Here is a 27,863-nt window from a genome sequence, read left to right on the forward strand (position 1 = left end):
AGGAAAATTCTCACACAATAAATATAAACCACAGAGACACTATATGGTTTTTTTTCTCTTCCTCATTGAATAGCAGCAGAGCTCAGTATAGATGGAAGAAGGAATTCCCCACAGGAATAAAAGCTTGGGTTTAAATGAGCTATTCCTTTAATGAGCTTGCTGTTGTCCTAGAGAACAAGTTCTTTCTGAGTAGGCTATCCTGGTTATCCCAAGCACAGTAGAATCATTTGAAAAAAACAGTTGAAGGGCTATAAAAATTATTTAAAATAGAAAAGTATAATATTTCTCTCATAAAAGAAAGGAGGCAAAAATATTATTTTTGTTGTTGTTGTTCTTTTAACTTCCGGAGTCCCTGAAGTTTTTTTTAGGTCAATGGTCTTTGATGGCAAAAAAAGGTTTCTTTTAATTTTGAGTTACAGAATATAAGCCATAGGACTCAAGGTAAACAGGCCAAATACAGGAAGATTCTTATTTTAATAACTACTACTGTGAACCCTAGTTCACTAGAATAAGATTATTTCTTTGGTTGGACTGATAGCTCTTACTAGCAAAGTTTTGCATATGTGGATATAAAGACTACTATTGATTGAGAAGCCCTGCTTAATAGGGCCTTTCATAAGTCCTATTCATTGAGAAGCCTGTTTAACAATGTGTTTTCCTTTTGGTGAAATATTTATGCAGTGTCTGCACTTAATTATTTTACAAAGTTGAATAGCTGAATATTCTTAACGAAATGTGAGGTTTTTTCCCCCAAATATTATGTCAACTTTAGTATGCTTTGTATCCATACATACCATAAGTACCATATATATAGCTTTCCTATGAGATATATCCCAATAACTGGACATTTAGTAAAGAATGCTTTCTGGCTGTTAGGGCTGTAAAATTATAGGTAGGATACAAACTAAGAAGTTTGGACACAACTCTGAAATTCTTCTTCAAGTTATGCATATGTCATGACAGCTCACAGTGGGCAAGTAGTTTGGTCATCCTGCAAGATTTAAGGGTTCAGAGAGGTACTCCTCTTGAACCAACAGCAAGAAGTACTGGTTATTTGTCCTTTTCTCCTAGACTCCTTAACTATAAATGTTCCCAAAGTCATCAACACAGCCTTCTGGGTAGTAGCTTAAACATTATTAAGATTATCTCATATTGCATTCAAATACAATTAGAGAGCAAACAGGTTAAACAAAGGCAGAGCAGTATTTTCTCTTTCAGATGACAGAGCCTGGGAATTAGCAAACGGTCCTTTTGGCAAAACAGCTTTCCTCTCCCATCAAACTTTGCCTGTATATAAATTATGGGAAGCTTTTGGGAATTGTGACCCTTGCCCTTCTAAATTAGCATGGAATGACCTAGGGAGCTCTCACTGTGAAATTGTCTTTTTCATAAAATGGAGCTTTTAGTGCTGAAAACCTTCAGGTAAAGATTCCATTTCCAGTCTATTAAAAAGGAAACCCTAAGAAATTTTTTTAAAATAAAGAGAGTATATTCAACCTTAAGATGAAACCATTAAGTTCCTGCCTAGCTGGCAAAGTGAAAAAAGGCTACAGCAGAGGAAAAAGACATAAGGAAAAAAGGAAGAAAAGAAGGAAGGAAGGGAAAGAAAAAGGGCTCCTGAATCCCACAGGGAGATGTAGTTCAGGAGCAAATTAATGGCAAACGAAAATTAGAGCATCTTGTAAGTGAACCAGCAATAAGAGGTCCTTTATTTATCACAGGTAAGAAGTGAGCCAGGAAACCAGTGGGCTCATAGAACAAAAAGGATGAAAAAGAGATTGCAGATGAACTGAATGACCTTTTTACACAAGTGAGCTATTTCCGTCTACTCTGTCTTTTGAGGTAGGCAGATGAGCCAGATGTCATAATGGTAAATGAACAAGACATTCTGGTTCTAAGCAACAAACTAGAAATAGTCAAAAACATAATGACTGGGACTAAGCGATACAGTTACTAGGGCTGACCCTCTGCAAAACTATTTAGGTGGCAAAGATTGTTTTCTTGTTTGTGCCCCTTTCCCATTACTGCTTCTCTGAATGCTCAGGGTGCTCACACTCTAACCCTTTCAAAATCTGCTGTCAAGAAAAGCTCTGTGGAACCGTACATCCATGGCAGAGTTAGGGTAAGGAGGAGAGGTTCCATTTTAAGGCCTATTTCTAATTGTAGAATAAAAGTATGTTTCCTGTTAAAGGAATTTCAGATATTAGTCCAACAGATGGGAGAGATGTTTGGGTCAGAAAGCCTTCTTGACACCCTTGGAATCAGAACTGCCTTCATGCAACACCCTGACCACATGACTTCTGAAAGAAGTCAAAGGGAAAAATGATTGTCCCTCTAATCAAAACCTGGAGCCTGTTATTCTAGGTGATCGCTGTGAGGTTTGCCGGTGCGGCTCCACAGGTAAAACGGGCCCTGGGAACTATAAACTGACGAGTGTCTGGTACTCTGGTAGGCAAGCTAGAAGAATCTTTAATAAACGCTGGCTATCTGAACACCGGGGTGGAGGCGGCAACATGGTTTCTGTAAAGGGAAATCATGTGTGATCCTCCACGGAGCTTTTCCTAGGGGCTAAACTCACTTTTAAAATGTTTAATTAAGTTTGATACCAAGGCTGTTTTTAAACATGAAATTCTATGGGATTACAATTTTTAAAAATCATGTAGTAGGAACTGGTTTAGAGAGAGAAAGGAAATTTAGGGGAGAAACAGACATTTTTCTGATTGAAGAAGGGTAAGTAGTAGACTGGCTTGGGGGTGGGCACTGGGAAATCCTCAAGTCTGCAGATGATACTCAGCTTTTCTGGGCAGTGAAATGCCAAGGTGATGGGGAGAAAGGAAGACCTCAGGAGGTTTTATGACTGGCAGATGAGCTTCAATAGGGGCACATGTAAGGTAATCCATTTAGGGAAGGCCAGAGATTACAAACTACACTTGCAGGATGATGAGTGCTGACCTTTCAATTAAGGCCCAGGAAAAAGCTCTAGGAAACCCCGTGGACAGAGCACTGAAGAGAACAACCTATTTTCCTGATATGGCAAAAAAAAAAAAAAAAAAAGGCAACAAAATGTTGGGCACTGTCAATAAGGGGATTAAAAGAAAAAGAAAATAATTCTCCTTTTACATAGAACTACAGGACATTTTTGGTAAAGTTACGTAAGCAGCTCTGATCTGCACATATCAAGAAGGACAGAACAGAGCCCAAGAGGAACAAAGAAGGGCAATTAAAACCATCAATGGCAGGCTCAAAAAAATAAAAGAAAAAGAGGCCTTTTCAGTCTGACAATGCAGAGGTAGCCAGGGGACATGATCAAAATATGAAGAGGCTAGGGCTGCTGCTGAAGACCCAGCTTGCCAAAACTCTTGAGCTAAGAGGCATCTTTGAAGCATAAAGTTTTTATTTTTTAATACTTCTACTTTGTTTATACAACTGCCAGTGATGACGGCCAGTGCAGGCTCCTTGGGGAAGTCCCTGTTTCCACCAGAAGGTTGGGAGAAATCTGAGCCGAGTGGGAGAGGGATCAAAAGCACCTCAATCCCCTCAACCTTAAGTAATGTTGACTTGCTGACTTCTAGTCAGACTCACTTTCTCTACTGCCAATGTCAGCAGTGAATTTGTACCTGACCAATCTCAATTTTCACAAATATGAGTTTAGCCACCCTCTTCCCCATTCCGTAGGGCTTTTCAGCCCCAATGGTCTGATCTACACAGTGGCACCAAACTGTCTGCCTACAAGTGGCTGTAATGTAATCCTTAACCATAGCGCAAAAAGAACAGATTTCTGACTCCAATTTTAATACAACGGATAGAACTCAAGAACTCGTAATAAAGAACTCTCTAATATTCACACCAGTGGATGGAAGCAGATCTCCATAACAGAAAGCCGAAACTGACCCTCCCAGGCTAATGAAATCATATTATATGCAGGTTTTAGCTAAGAAACTAGTAGGCAAGGGATTCCCCAGGACAGCCGAGAAGCTCTGCTCTTGGGAAGGCCTTAATCATACAGAGTGGCAGGTAAGATCAAACTGAGAGTGTGGCTCTGGTCCAAACACTCTGCTCTCCCAGACAGGGGATGGTTACCTGATCAAATAAGCATAGTGAGCAGTGTACAAAAGCTATGTGAGTATATAGTAGCTTTTTAATTTTTTTTCAAATGGTTCTTTGAAAACAAGAATTCTGTGGGATTGGGGGCCATTGCATCCTACAGAAAAGTAATGTACTTGTTACTGGCTCAGCACTGCAGCTATACCTTTCGCAGATGTGGTAATACTTCTCATCCTGTATGCCATCCTGAATGGGCACATTTACACTGTAGTACCGTCCCTTCCCTAGGCCGACATCAGACACATCACCTGTTCCTGTCAAAGAGAGGAACACGGAGAACAGTTTTAAGAACATGAGAATTAGAAAACTTGAAGGCTTCTCTGATAGCAATTCAGAAAATCAAAAGGTCAATTAGCAGAACAATCTTGAATAAATGATGGTTTCTAAGGGAATGAAATTTAAAAAAAAACTGTTGTAAACAGTATTGGGGAAGTAGGAAAACTGTAAGAAAATGGGAAAACCTTAGTCTCCATCTTGCTGGATCAAATGAACAAAAAAAATAGAGATTAACTTCTTCACTAGATTTTTCATACGTCTCAGATTGACATAATACTAATATATCATCGCACTTATCAGGATGTTGAGGGTTACACAGGCTACCTGATAGTACTGTAAGTGTAAGTGAGCTGTCTATTGACAGTCCATGAAAATCATCTGGAAAAAGCAGCAGCATTACATTCCTTTTATCGCTGTCACCTGAAATGACCTATGTTAAATGTTTTGCATGGAGTAGCACCAATATGGCATTCACAGCATGCAGCTATCGAAATACAAGATATAAGAAATGTATAGAACTGCAGTATTTATTCCTCAAATGTAATACTGAGCACACAGATCACTTGCCTGGGAAAAATCCTGGGGAGAATTTGTGCAGGGACACCGTCATGACTTTGGAGGTGAAACTGAAGGCATCTTCTACACCTACCAGAGAAAGAAATGGCAGAAGAATCACTTCATATATACAAATCTCTGTTTTCAACAACTGAAACTCTAGAAAGCAGCTGTGGGAAGGAAGAGAGAGGAGAAGGTAGCAATAATAAAGCTAGCAAGCTGAGGAATAAAAGTAACAAAACTCTGGTCTTGGATCTCTGTCATTACAAGATGAGGTAGAACTCTGGCCTCAAGCGAAGTTTGGGGTTCCTTTTCAAATTCACTCAAGTTAAAGCTGGACATTTCCAAGCAATGGGGATGCACAGGCTCTCTTTGACAACCTGTTCTAAAAGGTGGGGAAGGGCTGGAGCTCATAATTGAGGCATTGTCAACAGAGCTGCATAAAGGAAACTGGCACCATCTTGGAAGTTTTATGTTTTGTTTCAGTGGTTCTAAGTTAAATTCTTGGGATTTTTTTCAAAGAAGTACAATGTGGCAACCCTTTGAAAAACATGACCAATACGAACATTAGGCATTACATAGTGAAAACCTAATTATAAAATGCCTCTCTATAATACAGATTTGGTTATAAATGCAGTTCACCCAAAGTTCCGTGTGTACTAAGTAACTTATAGTACATGTTTCTGGCTAAAACATGGAAGTAGCCCTTAATAGCAGCTTGAATGACAGCTTTTTAAAGCCTGGAGAAAGACAGGAGGAAAAACTTCTAGAAAGGAGTCTCCTTTCCATTTTAACAGTCAGAAAATGAAGAGAGGCCTGGGAGATAGAAGATGTCTCTAACAAGCCACTACTTATTCAGATAAACATGCTGCCCACCTCTACACTTTTCCTCCCAGAACCACATACTGTATTCAGATAATCCGTTTGTAAAATGGAAGAACTCTTAGCAAATTCATGTATTACCCTCTTTGATACTTTGAATAAAGAAATTGTCTCTGTTTACTTAATGCTTTCAGTCTTCATTAGAGGCCAACAGAGACCTTAAAAAAATATTGACTCTATTTGTATATCACAGGTATGTTTGAATTTCCCAAGCCTTATGTTTTGCCCTGGGGAGGCAGTTAAAACCAGTTAAAGGCTCCAGGCACAAGGCATTAGGTAAACAAAATAAAACAAAAGAAAATAAATTAAAATAGCATTTTAACTTAGAAACGGAAGTATAGACAAGGATAATTCATGAAAATCCTGATTATTTATCCATCCAGAAAGGTGGTACAAATTTATACTTCTCTCAATGGTGTGTAAGAGTTCCCGTTTTCTGACATCATGACTGACACTGGGTATCATTATTCTTTTTAATCTTAGGCAGAAAGAACCGTCTTGTTCTAATTTGCATTTCTCTGAGTCTTATGGTGTTGAGCACCTTTTCATATGTTTAGTAGCCATTTGTATCACTTCTCATGGGAGATGCCATTAGGTGTTGTTAGAAAATCATACTTTAAGTAAGGACATAGACAAAGAGGAGGGTATGGGGCTCGCTGTGAAAGCGAAGAGTGGTTAGGTAGCTGAAAGAAGGTGAAGATGGGGTAGGGGTGCTGCTGAGGCCACCGCAGGATGCCAGTTATGGAATCATGGGAGATTTAAAATAAACCAAATGTGTAAGAGTTTGGAGGTGGGGCAGGGGTCACTGGAAGGGAGGTGCTGAATAGGGGAAATAAACCGAAATGAAACACACCATAAAAGTTGGCTAAAACAGGAAACTATAAATGGTATAGAAATAACATTGCAAATGGAAAGAATGGTTTCAGGTGACAGTCTTCTTTCATTCTTACATGGTTCAATAGACTTGATTCTATTCTTGAACTCTGATACTAAGAGTTTGAATTTCATAATCACTCATTCATTCAACAAATATTTTACTGAACCACTACTATAGGCATAGGTCTGTTTGTTCCTGCCACTGCATAGGACAGAAAGAAGTAAATAACTTGATTTCTGCTCTGGAGGAACTGAAAGTTTCTATGGGAGGAGAAGCCATATACACATTAAAGAATTCGCTCACAATATAAGACAATATATAATTAAATATCAAATCAGTGATAGAAACAATACAGGACAATACAGTGAACAGGGGGAGAGACCACTTGGGCTGGAGTCGTTGGGACAGATCTGCTACCAACTTGAGCTCTTGGGTAGAACCTGAAGATGCAAAAGGGGAAAAGAATACAAAACTAAGTTAGGAAAAAGTACCGCAAAGTCAGGGAGGAGGGAACAGTGAGACGTGTCTGGGCATCATTGAATAGAGTAGCCTGGACAGCAAGTAGTAAGAGAGAAGGCTGGAGAGAGGAGGTGAGGCCTCTTTGAGGCAGGCCTTGAAAGACAGGGCAAATAATGTGGACTTTACCTTGAAGAACACTGGTTTTCAAAGTGTAGCCTGTGGAACAACTGGGGTGATATTAATATGGAGATTTCCAGGTTCCATACCAGACCTACTAAATCTGAATATCTGGTGGATGTGGCCAAGGAATCTGCATTTTAAAACAAGCTCTCCCCACCACCAGGTCATCCTGATCAACATTCAAGTTTGAGAACCATTGCTATAGGCCGAGGTTTAGCAAACCAAGTGGCTACATAGTAAATATTTTAGGCTTTGAAAACTACATGGTCTTTATTGTATTTTTTTCTGCTCTACAACCTTGTGAAATGTAAAAAAACATTCTTAGCTCTCTGGTCATACAAAAACAAGCCACCGGCCAAATGTTACCCTTGTTATAGGCAATAAGAGCCTCTGAAGGGTTTTGAGCAAGGCTGGATTCTGCATTGGCAAAGTATTCAGATATTAATTGGACATGGTTCTCAAAGTAGTGTGTTGGTTGTTTTAACCCTTCTCACTTCTCTCTGTTACCTTTAATTTTCTGTCACCATTCCATGGAAGCGTCCATCTAGCTGAACTCCCTGGGAGGTCTCTCCCACAATTTCTTCCTTTTTCTGTTTTGGCAGCAGAGCTGACCCTAGCTTCCATCACATACTATTCTTTTCATCTCTTATGCCTTGGTTTTGTTAGTTTGTCTCAAAAGATCCCCGGAAACAGGGAAGCAGGAATCACTGATATGGGGGCAGGGAAGGAATATCCTTAACTAATTTGACTGGATAAGTGTCCTAGATCGATGGAAATATGTGTCATACACAGGCTATAGTAAAGAAACAGAATGAGGGTAACTGTCACTGCAGCTCTACGTTCTAGATGAAAAGTACACAGGAGGGCTTAATACATCCTTTTAGTGAAGTCTTCTAAGAGAGGATTAATGGGGTTAAGGCAAATTGTTAGAGTCTGCTGCTATTAAAAGTTAGAGAAGGTGCCCTGAGTTTGTGCAGGACTAAATATTTTAGCAATACAAAGCAAGAAGCACAGATTCTGATCTCTGCATGAGTTGGTATCCCTATTGGTGAAAAATTCAGAATGTTAGTCCACCATGCACCTCTTCTATTTTAAGAGAAGCATCAGGACTCTCAGCTCTGACTGCAGGTTTCATTTAGAACCTATGGAAGTGGACTGAGGGAGGTCACTAAGCACTGGAGTAAACACTAGGAAATCTTACCCTGATTTCCACTTCTTAAAGTTCTCTACTGGAGAGCTTTGCTACTGGAGGAGAGGGGAGGAGAAATTACAAGAATCTGGTATTTTAAAGCAGCTTGGTCAGCACAGGAGGCATTGCATCAGTTAAAAGAATCTCTACCTACTTCAGGATTCTGGATTAGGAAAATTTCAATTGCAAGAGGCATTTCTCCTGTTACCAGTTGCCTAGAAGCAGCTTTACTGATAAAAACCTGCAGTCCTAGCAGCAAAGCACCTTTGAAAGTGAAGGGCTTACCATCTCCGTGGTGCAGATCCAAATCCACATAGAGAATACGGTCAAATTTCCGTCGTAATCGTAATATTCCCAGGACAGCATCATTGAGATAACAAAAACCAGATGCTTCATCTCTGCAAGAAAACAAGTTGCTACAGCCAACAGCCACAAGCAATCCAAGGGAGTCTTTAGCCAAGGATCTAACCCTTGAGATCTAGTCCCTTACAATTTCCCCTTCTTTTAAGAAAAACAAAAATCTACCTAAGAACATTATATGGTAAACGGCCCAGAATGATTAGGGAATGAAGTGTTTTGGTAAAGTAAATATTCAGGTTGATTGGTAATATTTCCTATTCGGGATCCCTGATTTTCAAAGATTCAAAATATCATAACTATATCGAACAAAACAGAACCTTTCTCTAATGATTCAGAAATCATTTTTAAAAATTGTAGTATCCTGGGGTCATCATGATGAACACTGATGACTACTTATAGGAGTTTAAGAAAGCTAGACTCTAGAAGGGGCTTTAAAGACTATCTTGCTCAGCCATATGTAGAAGATGTTGGTGACTTGATTTCTCCGTACTGACCCTATGACATAACCTAGAAATTTTTTTTGTGTGTGTGAGTAAGTCTTGGCACTCGTTGCTCATAAAAGCTGAGTGGAGAATGTACAAATGCATGACCTCCTGGGCAGTGCAGTGTGGTTGCCTTTCCGTATATGCAATTATTACAATGGTGATTGAAGCAGCCTCTTCTAAAGTTATTTTGTCTCCTTCACTAAAGTTGTCTTCACTGACTTCACTGATGTCCTTTACCGTTTTTGCTATCACTGATACTGTGTCGCTTTAAACTCTTGTCAACATTAACCTAGTCTTTTATTGCGCTTCCATTAAGCCTTGTTGAGTAGATGTAAAAGAACATTATCATCAAACGTGTTATAATTTGTTTTTAAGGCCTCATCTTAAATGCTTCAGTTTCTTTTGCTTCCACAGACACTTTGAACATTCAGCCCATTTTTTCCTGTGTTCTCCCTGATATTTTATTTGAAACAGAATTCTAGGCATGAGCATCATTTAAAATGGCATCTTTGTTACTATGAGATTGTAAGGTCTTTTTATTGCCTACACAATGCATAAACTCCTTCATGAAATCTCTTCCATAATATTTCATATTCTGAACAATGCCCTGGTTCACAAGCTGAGTCAATGAGACAGGTACACCAGACAGCAGGAAGTTGGTAAAAATACCAGTAGACACAGACTTTGCTCATGAAGGTGAACTCAGCGATCACCTAAGCAAAAGAATAGGTTGGCATTATGTATGCAAGCAGAAAGAAACCAATTAGAGAAAAAGGTTTGTCCATCCCTGAATTCCCTGTAAACAAGAGTTAAATATGTAACTTTAAAAGTTCTTGGATGCTTATTTCCAATTATGAAAAGCTTACAATTTATATATCTACTTACTATCTTAGCACATCAAAAAAGAAATAATGTCTTTCTACTGAAGTCAATAACTTTTGGGTAGTTGGGATGGAACACTGTTAGGCAAAAAGAGGGGGGCATTGGGGAAGAGGAGCAATACAAATCAATATAAGACATACTTCCTTCCCTCAGAGAGCCTACAATTAAGTTAGGGAACCAAGTCATAAGCACAGAAAAACAAAAGCAAAAAACAAACAAAAAAGGCAAGCAGAAATAGTATGGCATACAAAAGAGAATACAGAGAAATTCCACAGACAAAACTGACAAAGCAGAGTCATGTCATTGACAGTATTGAACTTTGAGCCCCATGCTTCTAGAAATCAGCATTGGTAGGAGACCCCTCACCCTTTTGTGTTCTGAGAAACAGTTAACTGCAAAAGACCACATTGTCCTGGCATATTCCAGAAAGAACCATTTTCAGGGGGGACCTTCAAGAGGCGGAGGAATAAGATGTGGAGATCACTTTCCTCCCCACAAAGACATCAAAAATACATCTACATGTGAAACAACTCCGACAGAACACTTACTGAATGCTAGCAGAAGACCTCAGACTTCCCAAAAGGCAAGAAACTCCCCATGTACTTGGGTAGGGCAAAAGAAAAAAGAGAGACAAAAGAATAGGGATGGGACCTGCACCTCTGGGAGGGAGCTGTGAAGGAGGAAAAGTTTCCACACATTAGGGAGACCCTTCACTGGAGGAGACGGGGGTGGGCGGCGGCGGGGGGGGGGGGGAGCTTCAGAGCCACGGAGGAGAGAGCAGCAACAGGGGTGCAGAGGGCAAAGTGGAGAGATTCCCACACAGAGAATGGGTGCCGACCAGCACTCACCAGCCTGAGAGGCTTGTCTGCTCACCGCTGTGGCGGGTGGGGGCTGGGAGCTGAGGCTCAGCCTTCGGAGTTCAGATCCCAGGGAGAGGACTGGAGTTGGCTGCGTGAACACAGCCTGAAGGGGGCTAGTGCACCAAAGCTAGCCAGGAGGGAGTCCGGGGAAAAAGTCTGCACCTGCCTAAGAGGCAAGAGACCATTGTTTCAGGGTGTGCAAGGAGAGGGGATTCCTTTCCTGTCTGCCCACAGAAGGCAGAGCACCGCTTAAATGAGCTCCAGAGATGGGCGTGAGCCACGGCTATAAGCTCGGACCCCAGAGACAAGCATGAAATGTTAATGCTGCTGCTGCAGCCACCAAGAATCCTGTGTGCAAGCACACGTCACTACCCACAACACCCCCGCTGCCCCACGAGCCTGTGCAGCCCGCCAATGCCAGGGTCCCATGATCTAGGGACAACTTCCCCAGGACAACACATGGCACACCTCAGGCAGCTGCAACGTCATGCTGGCCTCTGCCACCACAGGCTCGCCTGGCATTCCAATTATAACTACTGTACCCCTCCCTCCCCCAGGCCTGAATGAACAAGAGCCCCCTAATCAGCCGCTGCGTTAACCCCATCCTGTCTGGGTGGGGACAGATGCCTGAGGACGGCCTACATGCAGAGATGGGGCCAAAACCAAAGCTGAACCCCAGGAGCTGTGTGAACAAAGAAGAGAAATGGAAATTTCTCCATGCAGCCTCAGGAGCAGTGGATTAAATCCCCACAATCAACTTGATTTACCGTGCATCTGTGGAATACCTGAACTGACAATGAAACATCCCAAAATTGAGGCGGTGGACTTTGGGAGAAACTGTAGATGTGGGGATTGCTGTCTGTGACTGATTTGTTTCTGATTTTTATGCTTATCTTAGTTTAGTTTTTAGCGCTTGCTATTATTGGTGGATTTCTTTATTGGTTTGGTTGCTCTCTTCTTTTTTATTATAATTATAATTTTTATTTAAATAATTTTAAAAAATTATCATTATTATTTTTTCTTTCTTTTTTTTCTCCCTTTTTTTCTGAGCCATGTGGCTAATAGGATCCTGGTACTCGGGCTTGGTGTCAGGACTGAGCCTCTGCGGTAGGAGAGCCAAGTTCAGGACATTGGACCACCAGAGACCTCCTGGCCTCATGTAATATCAATTGGTGATAGCTCCATCTCAATGCTAAGACCCAGCGCCACCCAACGGCCAGCAAGCTCCAGTGCTGGATGCCCCACGCCAAACAACTAGCAAGACAGGAACAGAACCCCACCCATTAGCAGAGAGGCTGCCTAAAATCATAATAAGTCCACAGACACCCCAAAACACACCACCAGACATGTCCTTGCCCACCAGAAAGACAAGATCCAGCCTCATCCACCAGAACACAGGCACTAGTCCCCTCCACCAGGAAGCCTACACAACCCACTGAACCAAACTTAGCCACTGGGGGCAGACACCAATAACAACGGGAACTACGAACCTGCAGCCTGAGAAAAGGAGACCACAAACACAGTAAGTTAAGCAAAATGAGAAGACAGAGAAATATGCAGCAGATGAAGGAGCAAGGTAAAAACACACCAGACCAAACAAATGAAGAGGAAATAGGCAGTCTACCGGAAAAAGAATTCAGAGTAATGATAGTAAAGAGGATCCAAAATCTTGGAAATAGAATGGAGAAAATACAAGAAACGTTTAACAAGGACCTAGAAGAACTAAAGAGCAAACAAACAATGATGAACGACACAATAAAAAAAATTTAAACTTCTCTAGCAGGAATCAATAGCAGAAAAACTGAGGTAGAAGAATGGATAAGCGACCTGGAAGATAAAATAGTGGAAATAACTACTGCAGAGCAGAATAAAGAAAAAAGAACAAAAAGAAGACAGTCTCAGAGAACTCTGGAACAACATTAAACACACCAACACTCGAATTACAGGGGTCCCAAAAGAAGAAGAAAAAAAGAAAGGGACTGAGAAAATATTTGAAGAGATTATAGTTGAAACCTTTCCTAATATGGGAAAGGAAATAGTTAATCAAGTCCAGGAAGCACAGAGAGTCCCATACAGGATAAATCCGAGGAGAAACATGCCAAGACACATATTAATCGAACTATCAAAAATTAAATACAAAGAAAACATACAAAAAGCAGCAAGGGAAAAACAACAAATAACACACAAGGGAATCTCCATAAGGTTAACAGCTGATCTTTCAGCAGAAACTTTGAAAGCCAGAAGGGGGTGGCAGGACATATTTAAAGTGATGAAGGAGAAAAATCTACAACCAAGATTACTTTACCAAGCAAGGATCTCATTCAGATTTGATGGAGAAATTAAAACCTTTACAGACAAGCAAAAGCTGAGAGAGTTCAGCACCACCAAATCAGCTTTAAAACAAATGCTAAAGGAACTTCTCTAGGCAAGAAACACAAGAGAAGGAAAGGACCTACAATAACAAATCCCAAACAATTAAGAAAACGGGAATAGGGACATACATATCGATAATTACCTTAAAGGTAAATGGATTGAATGTGCCCACCAAAAGACACAGACTGGCTGAAGGGATACAAAAACAAGACCCATATATATGCTGTCTACAAGAGACCCACTTCAGACCTAGGGACACATACAGACTGAAAGTGAGGGGATGGAAAAATATATTCCATGCAAATGGAAATCAAAAGAAAGCTGGAGTAGCAATTCTCATATCAGACGAAATAGACTTTAAAATAAAGACTATTAGAAGAGACAATGAAGGGCACTACATAATGATCAAGGGATCGACCCAAGAAGAAGATGTAACAATTGTAAATATTTATGCACCCAACATAGGAGCACCTCAGTCCATAAGGCAAACGCTAACAGCCATCAAAGGGGAAATTGACAGTAACACATTCATAGGAGGGGACTTTAACACCCCACTTTCACCAATGGACAGATCATCCAAAATGAAAATAAATAAGGAAACACAAGCTTTAAATGACACATTAAACAAGATGGACTTAACTGATATTTATAGGACATTCCATCCAAAAACAACAGAATACACATTCCTCTCAAGTGCTCATGAAACATTCTCCAGGATAGATCATATCTTGGGTCACAAATCAAGCTTTGGTAAATTTAAGAAAACTGAAATCGTATCAAGTATCTATTCCAACCACAACGCTATGAGACTAGATATCAATTACAGGAAAAAAACCGTAAAAAATACAAACACAGGGAGGCTAAACCATACCTTACTAAATAACCAAGAGACCACTGAAGAAATCAAAGAGGATACTAAAAAACACCTAGAAACAAATGACAATGCAAACACGATGACCCAAAACCTATGGGATGCAGCAAAAGCAGTTCTAAGAGGGAAGTTTATAGCAATACACTCTTACCTCGGAAACAAGAAAAATCTCAAATAAACAACCTAACCTTAACCTAAATCAATTAGACAAAGAAGAACAAAAAACCCCCAAAGTTAGCAGAAGGAAAGAAATCATAAAGATCAGATCAGAAATAAATGAAAAAATAGCAAAGATCAATAAAACTAAAAGATGGTTCATTGAGAAGATAAACAAAATTGATAAACCATTAGCCAGCCTCATCAAGAAAAAAAGGGAGAAGACTCAAATCAATAGAATTAGAAATGAAAAAGAAGAAGTAACGTGACACTGCAGAAATACAAAGGATCATGAGAGATTACTACAAGCAACACTATGCCAATAAAATAGACAACCTGGAAGAAATGGACAAATTTATAGAAAAGCACAACCTTCCGAGACTGAACCAGGAAGAAGAAAATATAAACAGACCAATCACAACCACTGAAATTGAAACTGTGATTAAAACTCTCCCAACAAACAAAAGCCCAGGACCAGATGGCTTCACAGGAGAATTCTATCAAGCATTTAGAGAAGAGCTATAAATTACCCTTCTCAAACTCTTCCAAAATATAGCAGAGGAAGGAACACTCCCAAACACATTCTACGAGGCCACCATCACCTTGATACCAAAAGCATACAAGGATGTCAAAAAAAAGAAAACTACAGGCCAATATCACTGATTAACAGAGATGCAAAAATTCTCAAAAAATACTAGCAAACAGAATCCAACAGCACATTAGAAGGATGATACACCATGATCAAGTGGGGTTTATCACAGGAATGCAAGGATTCTTCAATATATGCAAATCAATCAACGTGATACACCATATTAAAATACTGAAGGATAAAAACCATATGATTATCTCAAGAGATGCAGAAAAAGCTTTAGACAAAATTCAACACCAATTTATGATAAAAACCCTCCAGAAAGTAGGCATAGAGGGAACCTACCTCAACATAATAAAGGCCATATATGACAATCCCAAAGCCAACATCATTCTCAATGCTGAAAAACTGAAATCATTTCCTCTAAGATCGAGAACAAGACAAGGTTGCCCACTCTCACCAGTATTATTCAACATAGTTTTGGAAGTTTTAGCCACAGCAATCAGAGAAGGAAAAGAAATGAATGGAATCCAAATTGGAAAAGAAGAAGGAGAACTGTCACTGTTTGCAGATGACATGATACTGTACATAGAGAATCCTAAAGATACTACTGGAAAAACTATTAGAGCTAATCAATGAATTTGATAAAGCAGCAGGATACAAAATTAATGCACAGGAATCTCTTGCATTCCTACACACTAATGATGAAAAATCTGAAAGAGAAATTAAGGAAACACACCCATTTTACCACTGCAACAAAAAGAATAACATACCTGGCATAAAACTACCTAAGGAGACAAAAGACCTGTATGATGAAAACTATAAGACACTGAGGAAGGAAGTTAAAGACGATAGAAACAGATGTAGAGATATACCATGTTCTTGGATTGGAAGAATTAACATTGTGAAAATGACTTTACTACCCAAAGCAATCTACAGATTCAATGCTATCCCTATCAAACTACCAATGGCATTTTTCACAGAACCAGAACAAAAAATTTCACAATTTGTATGGAAACAGAAAAGACCACAAATAGCCAAAGTAATCTTGAGAAAGAAAACCGGAGCTGGAGGAATCAGGTTCCCTGACTTCAGACTATACTACAAAGCTACAGTAATCAAGACAGTATGGTACTGGCACAAAAACAGAAATATAGATCAATGGAACAGGATAGAAAGCCCAGAGATAAACCGACACACATATGTAACCTTACCTTTGATAAAGGAGGAAAGAATATACAATGGAGAAAAGACCACATCTTCAATAAGTGGTGCTGGGAAAATTGGACAGTTATATGTAGAAGAATGAAACCAGAACACGCCCTAACATGATACACAAAAACAAACTCAAAATGGTTTAAAGACCTAAATGTAAGGCCAGAAAGTATAAACTCTTAGAGGAAAGCATAGGCAGAACACTCTATGACATAAATCACAGCAAGATTCTTTTTGACCCACCTCCTAGAGAAATGGAAATAAAAGCAAAAATAAACAAATGGGACCTAATAAAAGTTAAAAGCTTTTGCACAGCAAAGGAAACCATAAATAAGACGAAAAGACAACCCTCAGAATGGGAGAAAATATTTGCAAATGAAGAAACTGACAAAGGATCAATCTCCAAAATATACAAGCAGCTCATGTAGCTCAATATCTAAAATGCAAACAACCCAAACCAAAAATAGTCAGAAGACCCAAATAGACATTTCTCCAAAGAATATATACAGACTGCCAACAAACACATGAAAGAATGCTCAAGATCACTAATCATGAGAGAACTGCAAATCAAAACTACAATGAGGTATCACCTCACACCAGTCAGAATGGCCATCATCAAAATATCTACAGTTCATGCAGCTTAATAACAAAAAAACAAACAACCCAATCCAAAAATGGGCAGAAGACCTAAGTAGACATTTCTCCAAAGAAGATATACAGACTGCCAACAAACACATGAAAGAATGCTCAACATCACTAATCATTTGAGAAATGCAAATCAAAACTACAATGAGATATCGTCTCACACCGGTCAGAATGGCCATCATCAAAAAATCTGTAAACAATAAATGCTGGAGAGGGTGTGGAGAAAAGGGAACCCTCTTGCACTGTTGGTGGGAATGTAAATTGATAGAGCCACTGTGGAGAACAGTATGGAGGTTCCTTAAAAAACTACAAATAGAACTACCCTATGACCCAGCAATCCCACTACTGGGCATATACCCTGAGAAAACCATATTCAAAAAGAGTCATGTACCAAAATGTTCATTGCAGCTCTATTTACAATAGCCTGGAGATGGAAACAACCTAAGTGTCCATCATCGGATGAATGGATAAAGAAGATGTGGCACATATATACAATGGAATATTACTCAGCCATAAAAAGAAATGAAATTGAGCTATTTGTAATGAGATGGATAGACCTACAGTCTGTCATACAGAGTGAAGTAAGTCAGAAAGAGAGAGACAAATATCGTGTCCTAATATATATATGGAATTTAAGAAAAAAATGTCATGAAGAACCTAGGGGTAAAACAGGAATAAAGGCACAGACCTACTAGAGAATGGGCTTGAGGATATGGGGGGGGGGAAGGGTAAGCTGTGACAAAGTGAGAGAGAGGCATGGACATATATACACTACCAAACGTAAGGTAGATAGCTAGTGGGAAGCAGCTGCATAGCACAGGGAGATCAGCTCGGTGCTTTGTGACCACCTGGAGGGGTGGGATAGGGAGGGTGGGAGGGAGGGAGACGCAAGAGGGAAGAGATATGGGAACATATGTATATATATATAACTGATTCATTTTGTTATAAAGCAGAAACTAACATACCACTGTAAAGCAATTATACTCCAATAAAGATGTTAAAAGAAAACTGTAAAAAAAAAAATCTACAAACAATAAATGCTGGAGAGGGTGTGGAGAAAAGGGAACCCTCTTGCACTGTTGGTGGGAATGTAAATTGATACAGCCACTATGGAGAACAATTTGGAGGTTCCTTAAGAAACTGAAAATAGAATTACCATATGACCAAGCATACGCATTACAGGGCATATACCCTGAGAAAACCATAATTCAAAAATAGCCATGTACCACAATGTTCATTGCAGCACTATTTACAATAGCCAGGACACTGAAGCAACCTAAGTGTCCATCGACAGATGAATGGATAAAGATGATGTGGCACATATTTCCATGGACTATTACTGAGCCATAAAAAGAAATGCAATTGAGTTATCTGCAGTGAGGTGGATAGAACTAGAGACTGTCATACAGAGTGAAGTAAGGCAGAAAGAGGAAAAAAAATACTGTATACTAACACACACATATGGAATGTAAGAAAAAAAAAACTGGTTCTGAAGAACCGAGGGGTAGGACAGGAAAAAGACGCAGATGTAGAGAATGGACTTGAGGACATGGGGAGGGCGAGGGGTAAGCTGGGACGGAGTGAGAGAGTGGCGTGGACATATATACACTACAAAATGTAAAATAGATAGTTAGTGGGAAGCAGGAGTATGGGAAAGGGAGAACTTCTCGGTGCTTTGTGTCCACCTAGAGGGGTGGGAGGGAGACACAAGAGGCAGGAGAAATGGGGATATATGTGTAGCTGATTCACTTTGTTATACAGCAGAAACTAACACACCATTGTAAAGCAATTATTCTCTGATAAAGATGTTAAAATTAATTAATTTTTTTTTAAAAAAAGCACAACTTTCCGAGACTGAACCAGGAAGAAATAGAAAATATAAACAGGGCTTCCCTGGTGGTGCAGTGGTTGAGAGTCCACCTTCCAATGCAGGGGACACGGGTTCGTGCCCCGGTCTGGGAAGATCCCACATGCCGCGGAGCGGCTGGGCCCGTGAGTCATGGCTGCTGAGCCTGCGCGTCCAGAGCCTGTGCTCCGCAGTGGGAGAGGCCACAACAGTGAGAGGCCCGCGTACCACAAAAAAAAAAGAAAAAAGAAAATATAAACAGACCAATCACAAGCATTGAAATTGAAACTGTGATTAAAAATCTTTAACAAACAAAAGTCCAGGACCAGATGGCTTCACAGGTAAATTCTATCAAACATTTAGAGAGGAGCTAACACCGATCCTTCTCAAACTCTTCCAAAATAGGGCAGAGGGAAGAACACTCCCAATCTCATTCTACGAGGCCACCATCACCCTGACACCAAAACCAGAAAAAGATGTCACAAAAAAAGAGAACCACAGGCCAGTAACACTGATGAACAGAGATGCGAAAATCCTCAACAAAATACTAGCAAACAGAATCCAACAGCACATTAAAAGTATCATACACCATGATCAAGTGGGGTTGATTCCAGGAATGCAAGGATTCTTCAACATAGGCAAATCAATCAGTGTGATACACCATATTAACAGACTGAAGGATAAAAACCATACGATAATCTCAGTAGATGCAGGAAAAGCCTTTGACAAAATTCAACACCCATTTATGATAAAAACTGCAGAAAGTAGGCATAGAGGGAACCTACCTCAACATAATAAAGGCCATATATGACAAACCCAGAGCCAACATCGTTCTCAATGGTAAAAAACTGAAACCATTTCCGCTAATATCAGGAACAAGACAAGGTGGCACACTCTCTCTGCTATTATTCAACATAGTTTTGGAAATTTTAGCCACAGCAATCAGAGAAGAAAAAGAAATAAAAGGAATCCAAATTGGAAAAGAAGTAAAACTGTCAATATCTGCATATGACATGATACTGTACATAGAGAATCCTAAAGATGGTACCAGCAAACTACTAGAGCTAATCAATGAATTTGGTAAAGTAGCAGGACACAAAATTAATGCACAGTAATCTCTTGCATTCCTACACACTAATGATGAAAAATCTGAAAGAGAAATTAAGGAAACATTCCCATTTACCACTGCAACAAAAAGAATAAAATACCTAGGCATAAAACTACCTAAGGAGAGAAAGGACCTGTATGCAGAAAACTGTAAGACACTGATGAAAGAAGTTAAAGATGATAGAAACAGATGTAGAGATATACCATGTTCTTTGATTGGAACAACCAACACTGTGAAAATGACTGTACTACCCAAAGCAATCTACAGATTCAATGCAATCCTTATCAAACTACCAATGGCATCTTTCACAGAACTAGAACAAAAAATTTCACAATTTGTATGGAAACACAAAAGATCCCGAATAGCCAAGCAATCTTGAGAACGAAAAACAGAGCTGGAGGCATCAGGCTCCTGGACTTCACACTATACTACAAAGCTACCGTAGGCAAAACAGTACAGTACTGGCACAGAAACAGAAATATAGTTCAATGGAACAGGATAGAAAGCCCAGAGATAAACCCACGCACATATGGTCACCTTATTTTTGATAAAGGAGGCAAGAATATACAATGGAGAAAAGACAGCCTCTTCAATAACTGGTGCTGGGAAAACTTGACAGCTACATGTAAAATAATGAAATTAGAACACTCCCTAACACCATACACAAACATAAAATCAAAATGGATTAAAGACCTAAATGTAAGGCCGGACACTATAAAACTCTTAAGAGGAAAACATAGGCACAACACTCTGTGACATAAATCACAGCAAGATCCTTTTTGACCCACCTCCTAGGGAAATGGAAATAAAAACAAAAATAAACAAATGGGACCTAATGAAACTTAAAAGCTTTTAGGCAGCAAAGGAAACCATAACAAGACGAAAGGACAACCCTCAGAATGGGAGAGGATAGTTGCAAACGAAGCAATTGACAAAGGATTAATCTCCAAAATATACAAGCAGATCATGCACCTCAATATCAAAACAACAAACAACCCAATCCAAAAATGGGCAGAAAACCCAAATAGACATTTCTCCAAAGAAGATATACAGATTGCCAACAAACACATGAAAGGATGCTCAACATCACTAATTATTAGAGAAATGCAAATCAAAACTACAATGAGGTATCACCTCACACCGTTCAGAATGGCCATCATTAAAAAATCTACAAACTATAGGGCTTCCCTGGTGGCGCAGTGGTTAAGAGTCAGCCTGCCGATGCAGGGGACGCGGGTTCATGCCCTGGTCTGGGAAGATCCCACATGCCGCGGAGCCGCTGGGCCGGTGAGCCATGGCCGCTGAGCCTGTGCATCCGGAGCCTGTGCTCCGCAACGGGAGAGGCCACAACAGTGAGAGGCCCGCGTACCGAAAAAAAAAAAATCTACAAACTATAAATGCTGGAGAGGGTGTGGAGCAAAGGGAACCCTCTTGCACTGTTGGTGGGAATGTAAATTGATACAGCCACTATGGAGAACAGTATGGAGGTTCCTTAAAAAACTAAAAAGTGAACTACCATACGACCCAGCAATCCCACTACTGGGCATATACCCTGAGAAAACCATAATTCAGAAAGAGTTATGTACCAGTGTTCATTGCAGCACTATTTACAATAGCCAGGTTATTGAAGCAGCCTAAGTGTCCATTCACAGATGAATGGATAAAGAAGATGTGGCACATATACATAATGGAATATTACTCAGCCATTATAAAGAAACAAAATTGAGTTATTTGTAGTGAGGTGGATGGACCTAGAGTCTGTCATACAGAGTGTAGTTTGTCAGAAAGAGAAAAACAAATACCATATGCTAACACATATATATGGAATGTAAAAAAGAAAAGGAAAAGGTTCTGATGAACCCAGGGGCAGGACAGAAATAAAGACACAGACGAAGATAATGGACTTGAAGACACGGGGAGGGGGAAGGGTAAGCTGGGACGAAGTGAGAGAGTGGCATGGACTTATATACATTACCAAATGTAAAATAGATAGCTAGTAGAAAACAGCTGCTTGCACGGGAGAACAGTTCAGTGCTTTGTGACCACCTAGAGGGGTGGGATAGGGAGGGTGGAAGGGAAATGCAAGAGGGAGGAGATATGGGGACATATGCATACGTATAGTTGATTCACTTTGTTATATAGCAGAAACTAACACAACATTGTAAAGCAATTATAGTCTAATAAAGATGTTAAAAAAAAAAAGGGAACCATTTTCGTGTTTCCCCATGACGCCCATTAGAGTCACAGATGACCCTCCTGTTTACCTTACTCTATAAAACTCCTGGCTCCCCTTTCTTTTCTGAGATGTTCCTTATTGATGAACGTTTCCCCTATGACAATTGACTGAATAATAATGATGATGACGTCTGTAATTCAGAAAGGCTTTGTCAGTGTGTAATATTCTCCTAATATTTTCTTAAATTAAAAGAGCTCTATTCTCATTGGTTTATAGAAATAAATAAGTGCTTAGATAAACAGAATATTCCTAAAATTCCCAGAAAATAAGGAAATTGAACTTTCAAGACCTTTAATGTGCTAAAAAAGGATTCTTATAAAAACAAGCTCAAATGTTTTAAGAATTTAAGTTTGTATAATTTATGTAAATCTTTGGGAAACAAGACTAATTTAATAATTTTGGTTTACTAAAATCAGCTGTTTTTTCTTTATCAGTGTTAAGTATAATATACTTGAAGATTTTTATTGTACTTGGGTATATTCTTCCTAAATTTGTACAGGTTTACTGATTGAATGAGCTAATATTACTTCTACTAAATGTCTGAGATTATGACAAATGTTAATTTGTTTAAACAAATTGAGTCATTATCCTGACAAACTTTATTTCAACAGTAATTATGTTTTGTAGTACGTCAGCCTGAAGATAATTTATAAGATCTTTAGGTAAAATAAAATAAAAATAAAAGATCTTTAGGTAACTGAAGACTGTGGGCTGATACTAAATTGAGTTACTTAATGGATATTCATTAGGTACCTCGATCATTTCTAGGTAAGAGAATGCATTAATTACTAAGCATGATTTTGGGGTTTATATACTTTTGTTTCTTATTTTTACATGCTACAGAGAGGTTATATGTATTTGGGTCTGTTAATGAACATGTTCTTTTTTGCCAGTTTGAGAAGTTGTACTATAAGGGATGTGTATGGATATAGAAAGTTTTTTTTTTTTTTGAAAATCAAACTGCCAAGATTTATTTGTTTCTTTCACAGAAAATACAAGTATGTAATGTAGATACTGACGTGTAAAATAAAGTACAAGGATCAGGAAGACAAATGAAGTGAACATTACTCTTGCTTCAACACTGTACTGCTTCCTGATTTCACTTGCAGCATGAATCACATGGTTATATATATTATATATTGGAAAAATTAAAGGCAATATTCATTTAGATTTACCAAAACACCAGAGAGCCTCTGAAATCCAAAGAGGATTTTATTTGTTGGGGTCAAAGTTAGCTAAGGTTTGATGGGGCTTATTTACAAGATTTCGAAAAAGAACTTTAGTATCAAGTATTATAGCGATGCAAAACTAGATTTTGATTTTCTCTCTGCTAAAATGACAAATTTTTTGGATTGACTTCCTTCTTTTAATAACAGGTTGTAAAGGTTTTGCTTTTTTGTCTAAGTAATCTTCCTCGATAACAAAGATTCTGTCTTATCAGAATAGCCTTCTATGGTTTATGTTGTCTTTATTACGTCCTTGATTATTTAAGAAAGCAAAGTCTTTTCACTTACAAGAGATGAGATTCTTTATAATCATATTACCTCCTATGCTCACTTCTAAAATCTTTTATTGTCATTGAGAACCAAGTATTGTTTTTCAGTAATCCATTATCCTATGTTAATCAAATCCAGAGGCCCTCCGTGAAATCACAAAGGATTTGTTCTTCTACCTTAGAAAATAAGAGGTGCTAGAAATAATTAGGTTTATTTGATACATTACTATTGATGACATGCATGAGAAGTTGCCAAACCAGAAGAGATGCTTAGCCTTCCATAAGTTAAATTGATATAGGCAAAATGTTATTAATATAAATATGTGAGGAATTCTATGCTGTATAGGAAGTGCCTAGAGATTCATTAATGCCCTCACTGGCCATTATATGTTTTATTTGTCACAGTCCCTGTGCCTGAGCCCTCCAGGATTTGGAAACTCTTACCTTATTTTTATTTTCACAGCAATATAATTACCTGTATAGGTTCAATGAGAATCTGTCTGTCCTACTTGTTATCAGGACATGACTGGAAGCATTGGTTATGTAACCAGGGCCTTGCCTGGAATGTCATATTTGTGAAAGATGCTTGTTGAACCGGATTTAATCTGACACTTTTAATGAACTAAGGTTGACTTTATTGAGCCAATACATACAAAACTCTCTTGGGAAATCTAGCCTGGTACCTGGCTTATAGTGTTCCCAGCCTTACAAGGGAGTAAGGAAGGTTACTTCCTGGCAGGCTCTGGAACCTTAGAATATTTGTGGTAACGTAAGAAGAGAGAAATTCTTCCAAATTTATAGGTAATGCAGGTAAACTCATTTCAGTTTGGTTTCCTAGCCTTAATAGGCTTTTAAATTTTCAAAATGAGATTTCTTATGAAAAATTCCAACAAAGCAAGCTTAAGGTGTATATGGTAAATTACCATTTTTGCTGCACCTATATAAGTGATCAGGCTCTCTAATAAGGCCTAATTTTTATTTTTAAATATTTTTTAATTGAGGTAAAAGTCACATAATACAAAAATAACAATTTTAAAGCATACAATTCAGTGGCATTTAGTACATTTCTAACATTGCACAATCTCCACCTCAATCTACTCCCAAAACATTTTCACACCTCAGAAGAAAACCCTGCACTAATCAAACAGTTGTTCCCCTATTCTTCCCTCCCGCTAGTCTCTGACAACCACCAATCTGCATTCTGTCTCTACAGATTTACCTATTCTGGATATTACATATAAGTGGCACCAAAGAATAATATGTGATCTTCTGTCTGCTTTTTTTTTTTAAACATCTTTATTGGAGTATAATTGCTTTACAATGGCGTGTTAGTTTCTGCTTTATAACAAAGTGAATCAGTTATACATATACACACATCCCCATATATCCTCCCTCCTTTTTTTTTGTGTGTGTGTGTGTGTGTGTGTGGTACACGGGCCTCTCACTGTTGTGGCCTCTCCCATTGCGGAGCACAGGCTCCGGATGCCCAGGCTCAGCAGCCATGGCTCACAGGCCTAGCTGCTCCATGGCATGTGGGATCTTCCCGGACCGGGGCACGAACCCGCATCCCCTGCATCGGCAGGCGGACTCTCAACCACTGCACCACCAGGGAAGCCCTCTCCTCCCTCTTGTGTCTCGCTCCCACCCTCCCTATCCCACCCCTCTAGGTGGTCACAGAGCACCGGGCTGATTTCCCTGTGCTACGCGGCTGCTTCCCACTAGCTATCTATTTTACATTTGGTAGTGAATATATGTCCATGCCAATCTCTCACTTCGTCCCAGCTTCCCCTTCCCCTTCCCCGTGTCCTCAAGTCCATTCTCTACATCTGCGTCTTTATTCCTGTCCTGCCCCTAGGTTCTTCAGAACCTTTTTTTTTTTTTTAGATTCCAGATATATGTGTTAGCATATGGTATTTGTTTTTCTCTTTCTGACTTACTTCACTCTGTATGACAGACTCTAGGTCCATCCACCTCACTACAAATAACTCAATTTCATTTCTTTTTATGGCTGAGTAATATTCCATTGTATATATGTGCCACATCTTCTTTATCCATTCACCTGTTGATGGACACTTAGGTTGCTTCCACGTCCTGGCTATTGTAAATAGTGCTGCAATGAACATTGTGGCACATGACTCTTTCTGAATTATGGTTTTCTCAAGGTATATGCCCAGTAGTGGGACTGCTGGGTTGTATGGTAGTTCTATTTTTAGTTTTTTAAGGAACCTCCATACTGTTCTCCATAGTGGCTGTATCAATTTACATTCCCACCAACAGTGCAAGAGGGTTCCCTTTGCTCCACACCTTCTCCAGCATTTACTGTTTGTAGATTTTTTGATTATGGCCATTCTGACTGGTGTGATACCTCATTGTAGTTTTGATTTGCATTTCTGTAATGATTAGTGATGTTGAGTATCCTTTCATGTGTCTGTTGGCAATCTGTATATCTTCTTTGGAGAAATGTCTATTTAGGTTTTCTGCCCATTTTTGGGTTGGGTTGTTTGTTTTTTATCATATTTAGCTGCATGAGCTGCTTGTAAATTTTGGAGATTAATCCTTTGTCCATTGCTTCATTTGCAAATATTTTCTCCCATTCTGAGGGTTGTCTTTTGGTCTTGTTTATGGTTTCCTTTGCTGTGCAAAAGCTTTGAAGTTTCATTAGGTCCCATTTGTTTACTTTTGTTTTTATTTCCACTTCTCTAGGAGGTGGGTCAAAAAGGATCTTGCTGTGATTTACATCATAGAGTGTTCTGCCTATGTTTTCCTCTAAGAGTTTTATAGTGTCTGGCCTTACATTTAGGTCTTTAATCCATTTTGATTTTATTTTTGTGTATAGTGTTAGGGAGTGTTCTAATTTCATTATTTTACATGCAGCTGTCCAGTTTTCCCAGCACCACTTACTGAAGAGGCTGTCTTTTCTCCATTGTATATTCTTGCCTCCTTTATCAAAAATAAGGTGACCATATGTACATGGGTTTATCTCTGGGCTTTCTATCCTGTTCCATTGATCTATACTTCTGTTTTTGGGCCAGTACCATACTATCTTGATTACTGTAGCTTTGGAGTATAGTCTGAAGTCTGGGAGCCTGATTCCTCCATCTCCGTTTTTCTTTCTCAAGGTTGCTTTGGCTATTTGGGGTCTTTTGTGTTTCCATACAAATTGTGAAATTTTTTGTTCTAGTTCTGTGGAAAATGCCAGTGGTAGTTTGATAGGGATTGCATTGAGTCTGTAGATTGCTTTGGGTAGTATAGTCATTTTCACAATGTTGATTCTTCCAATCCAAGAACATGGTATATCTCTCCATCTGTTTGTATCATCTTTAATTTATTTCATCATTGTCTAATAGTTTTCTGCATACAGGTCTTTTGTCTCCTTAGGTAGGTTTATTCCTAGGTATTTTATTCTTTTTGTTGCAATGGTAAATGGGAGTGTTTCCTTAATTTCTCTTTCAGGTTGTCTGCTTCTTTTACTTAGCATGTGTTTGAGGTTCATCCATGTTATAGCAATCATCAGTACTTCCACTCCTTTTTATGAGTAACATTCCATTGTATGCATATACCACTTTTGTTTATACATTCATCTGTTGATAGAAATTTGGGTTGTTTCCACCATTTGACTACTGTGAATATTGCTGCTATGAACATTTGTGTACAAGTATTTTTCTGAGTACCTGTTTTTAATCCTTTTGGATACAAACCTAGGAGTGGAATTGCTAGGACATATGGTAATTCTATGTTTAACTTTTGAGGAATAACCAAGCTGTTTTCTACAGGGGCTGCATTTTATATTCTAACTAGCAATGTATAAGGGTTCTAATTTTCCACATCCTCACCAGTACTTGTTGTTTTCTGTTGTTGTTGTTGTTTTTTAATGTAGCCATCCTAGTGGGCATGAAGTGGTGTCTCATTGTGGATTTGATTTACATTTCCCTGATGACTGATGATGTCAAACATTGTTTTGTGTGCTTATTAGCCATTTGGTATCTTCTTTGCAGACACGTCTATTCAAGTCCTTTGCCAATTTTTACATTGGGTTGTTTGTCTTTTTGTTGTTGAGTTGTATGAGTTCTTTATATCCTGGATACCAGACTCTCATCACATATATGATTTGTAAATATTTTCCTTTATTCTGTAGGTTGTCTTTTTACTTTCTTGATGATGTCCTTTGATGTACAAAAGTTTTAAAGTTTTACCAAGTCCAATTATTCTATTTTTTTCTT

At 39.0% G+C, this 27,863-nt stretch overlaps 1 protein-coding gene across 7 annotated transcripts in view; it reads right to left on the reverse strand.

Moving 5' to 3' along the window:
* HDAC8 (histone deacetylase 8) overlaps positions 1-27,863 on the reverse strand; it is a 243,865-nt gene that overhangs the window by 154,902 nt on the left and 61,100 nt on the right. For 6 of the 7 annotated variants that reach the window (XR_004524350.2, XM_073799285.1, XM_073799288.1 and 3 more), the window contains exons 5-7: positions 8,808-8,920; positions 4,948-5,025; positions 4,250-4,358 (exon numbers count right to left, since the gene is read on the reverse strand). Coding sequence is in view for 5 of the 7 variants with exons in the window: in XM_073799285.1 (XP_073655386.1) it covers positions 4,250-4,358; positions 4,948-5,025; positions 8,808-8,920 (300 nt within the window). In the remaining 2 variants the exon portion in view is untranslated. Of the gene's footprint in view, positions 1-4,249; positions 4,359-4,947; positions 5,026-8,805; positions 8,921-27,863 lie in introns of those variants that run through there. The other variant, XR_004524352.2, reaches the window with a different exon arrangement.

This window comes from Tursiops truncatus, chromosome X (genome assembly GCF_011762595.2).
Source record: "Tursiops truncatus isolate mTurTru1 chromosome X, mTurTru1.mat.Y, whole genome shotgun sequence".
Classification (NCBI taxonomy): Eukaryota; Metazoa; Chordata; class Mammalia; order Artiodactyla; family Delphinidae; genus Tursiops; species Tursiops truncatus.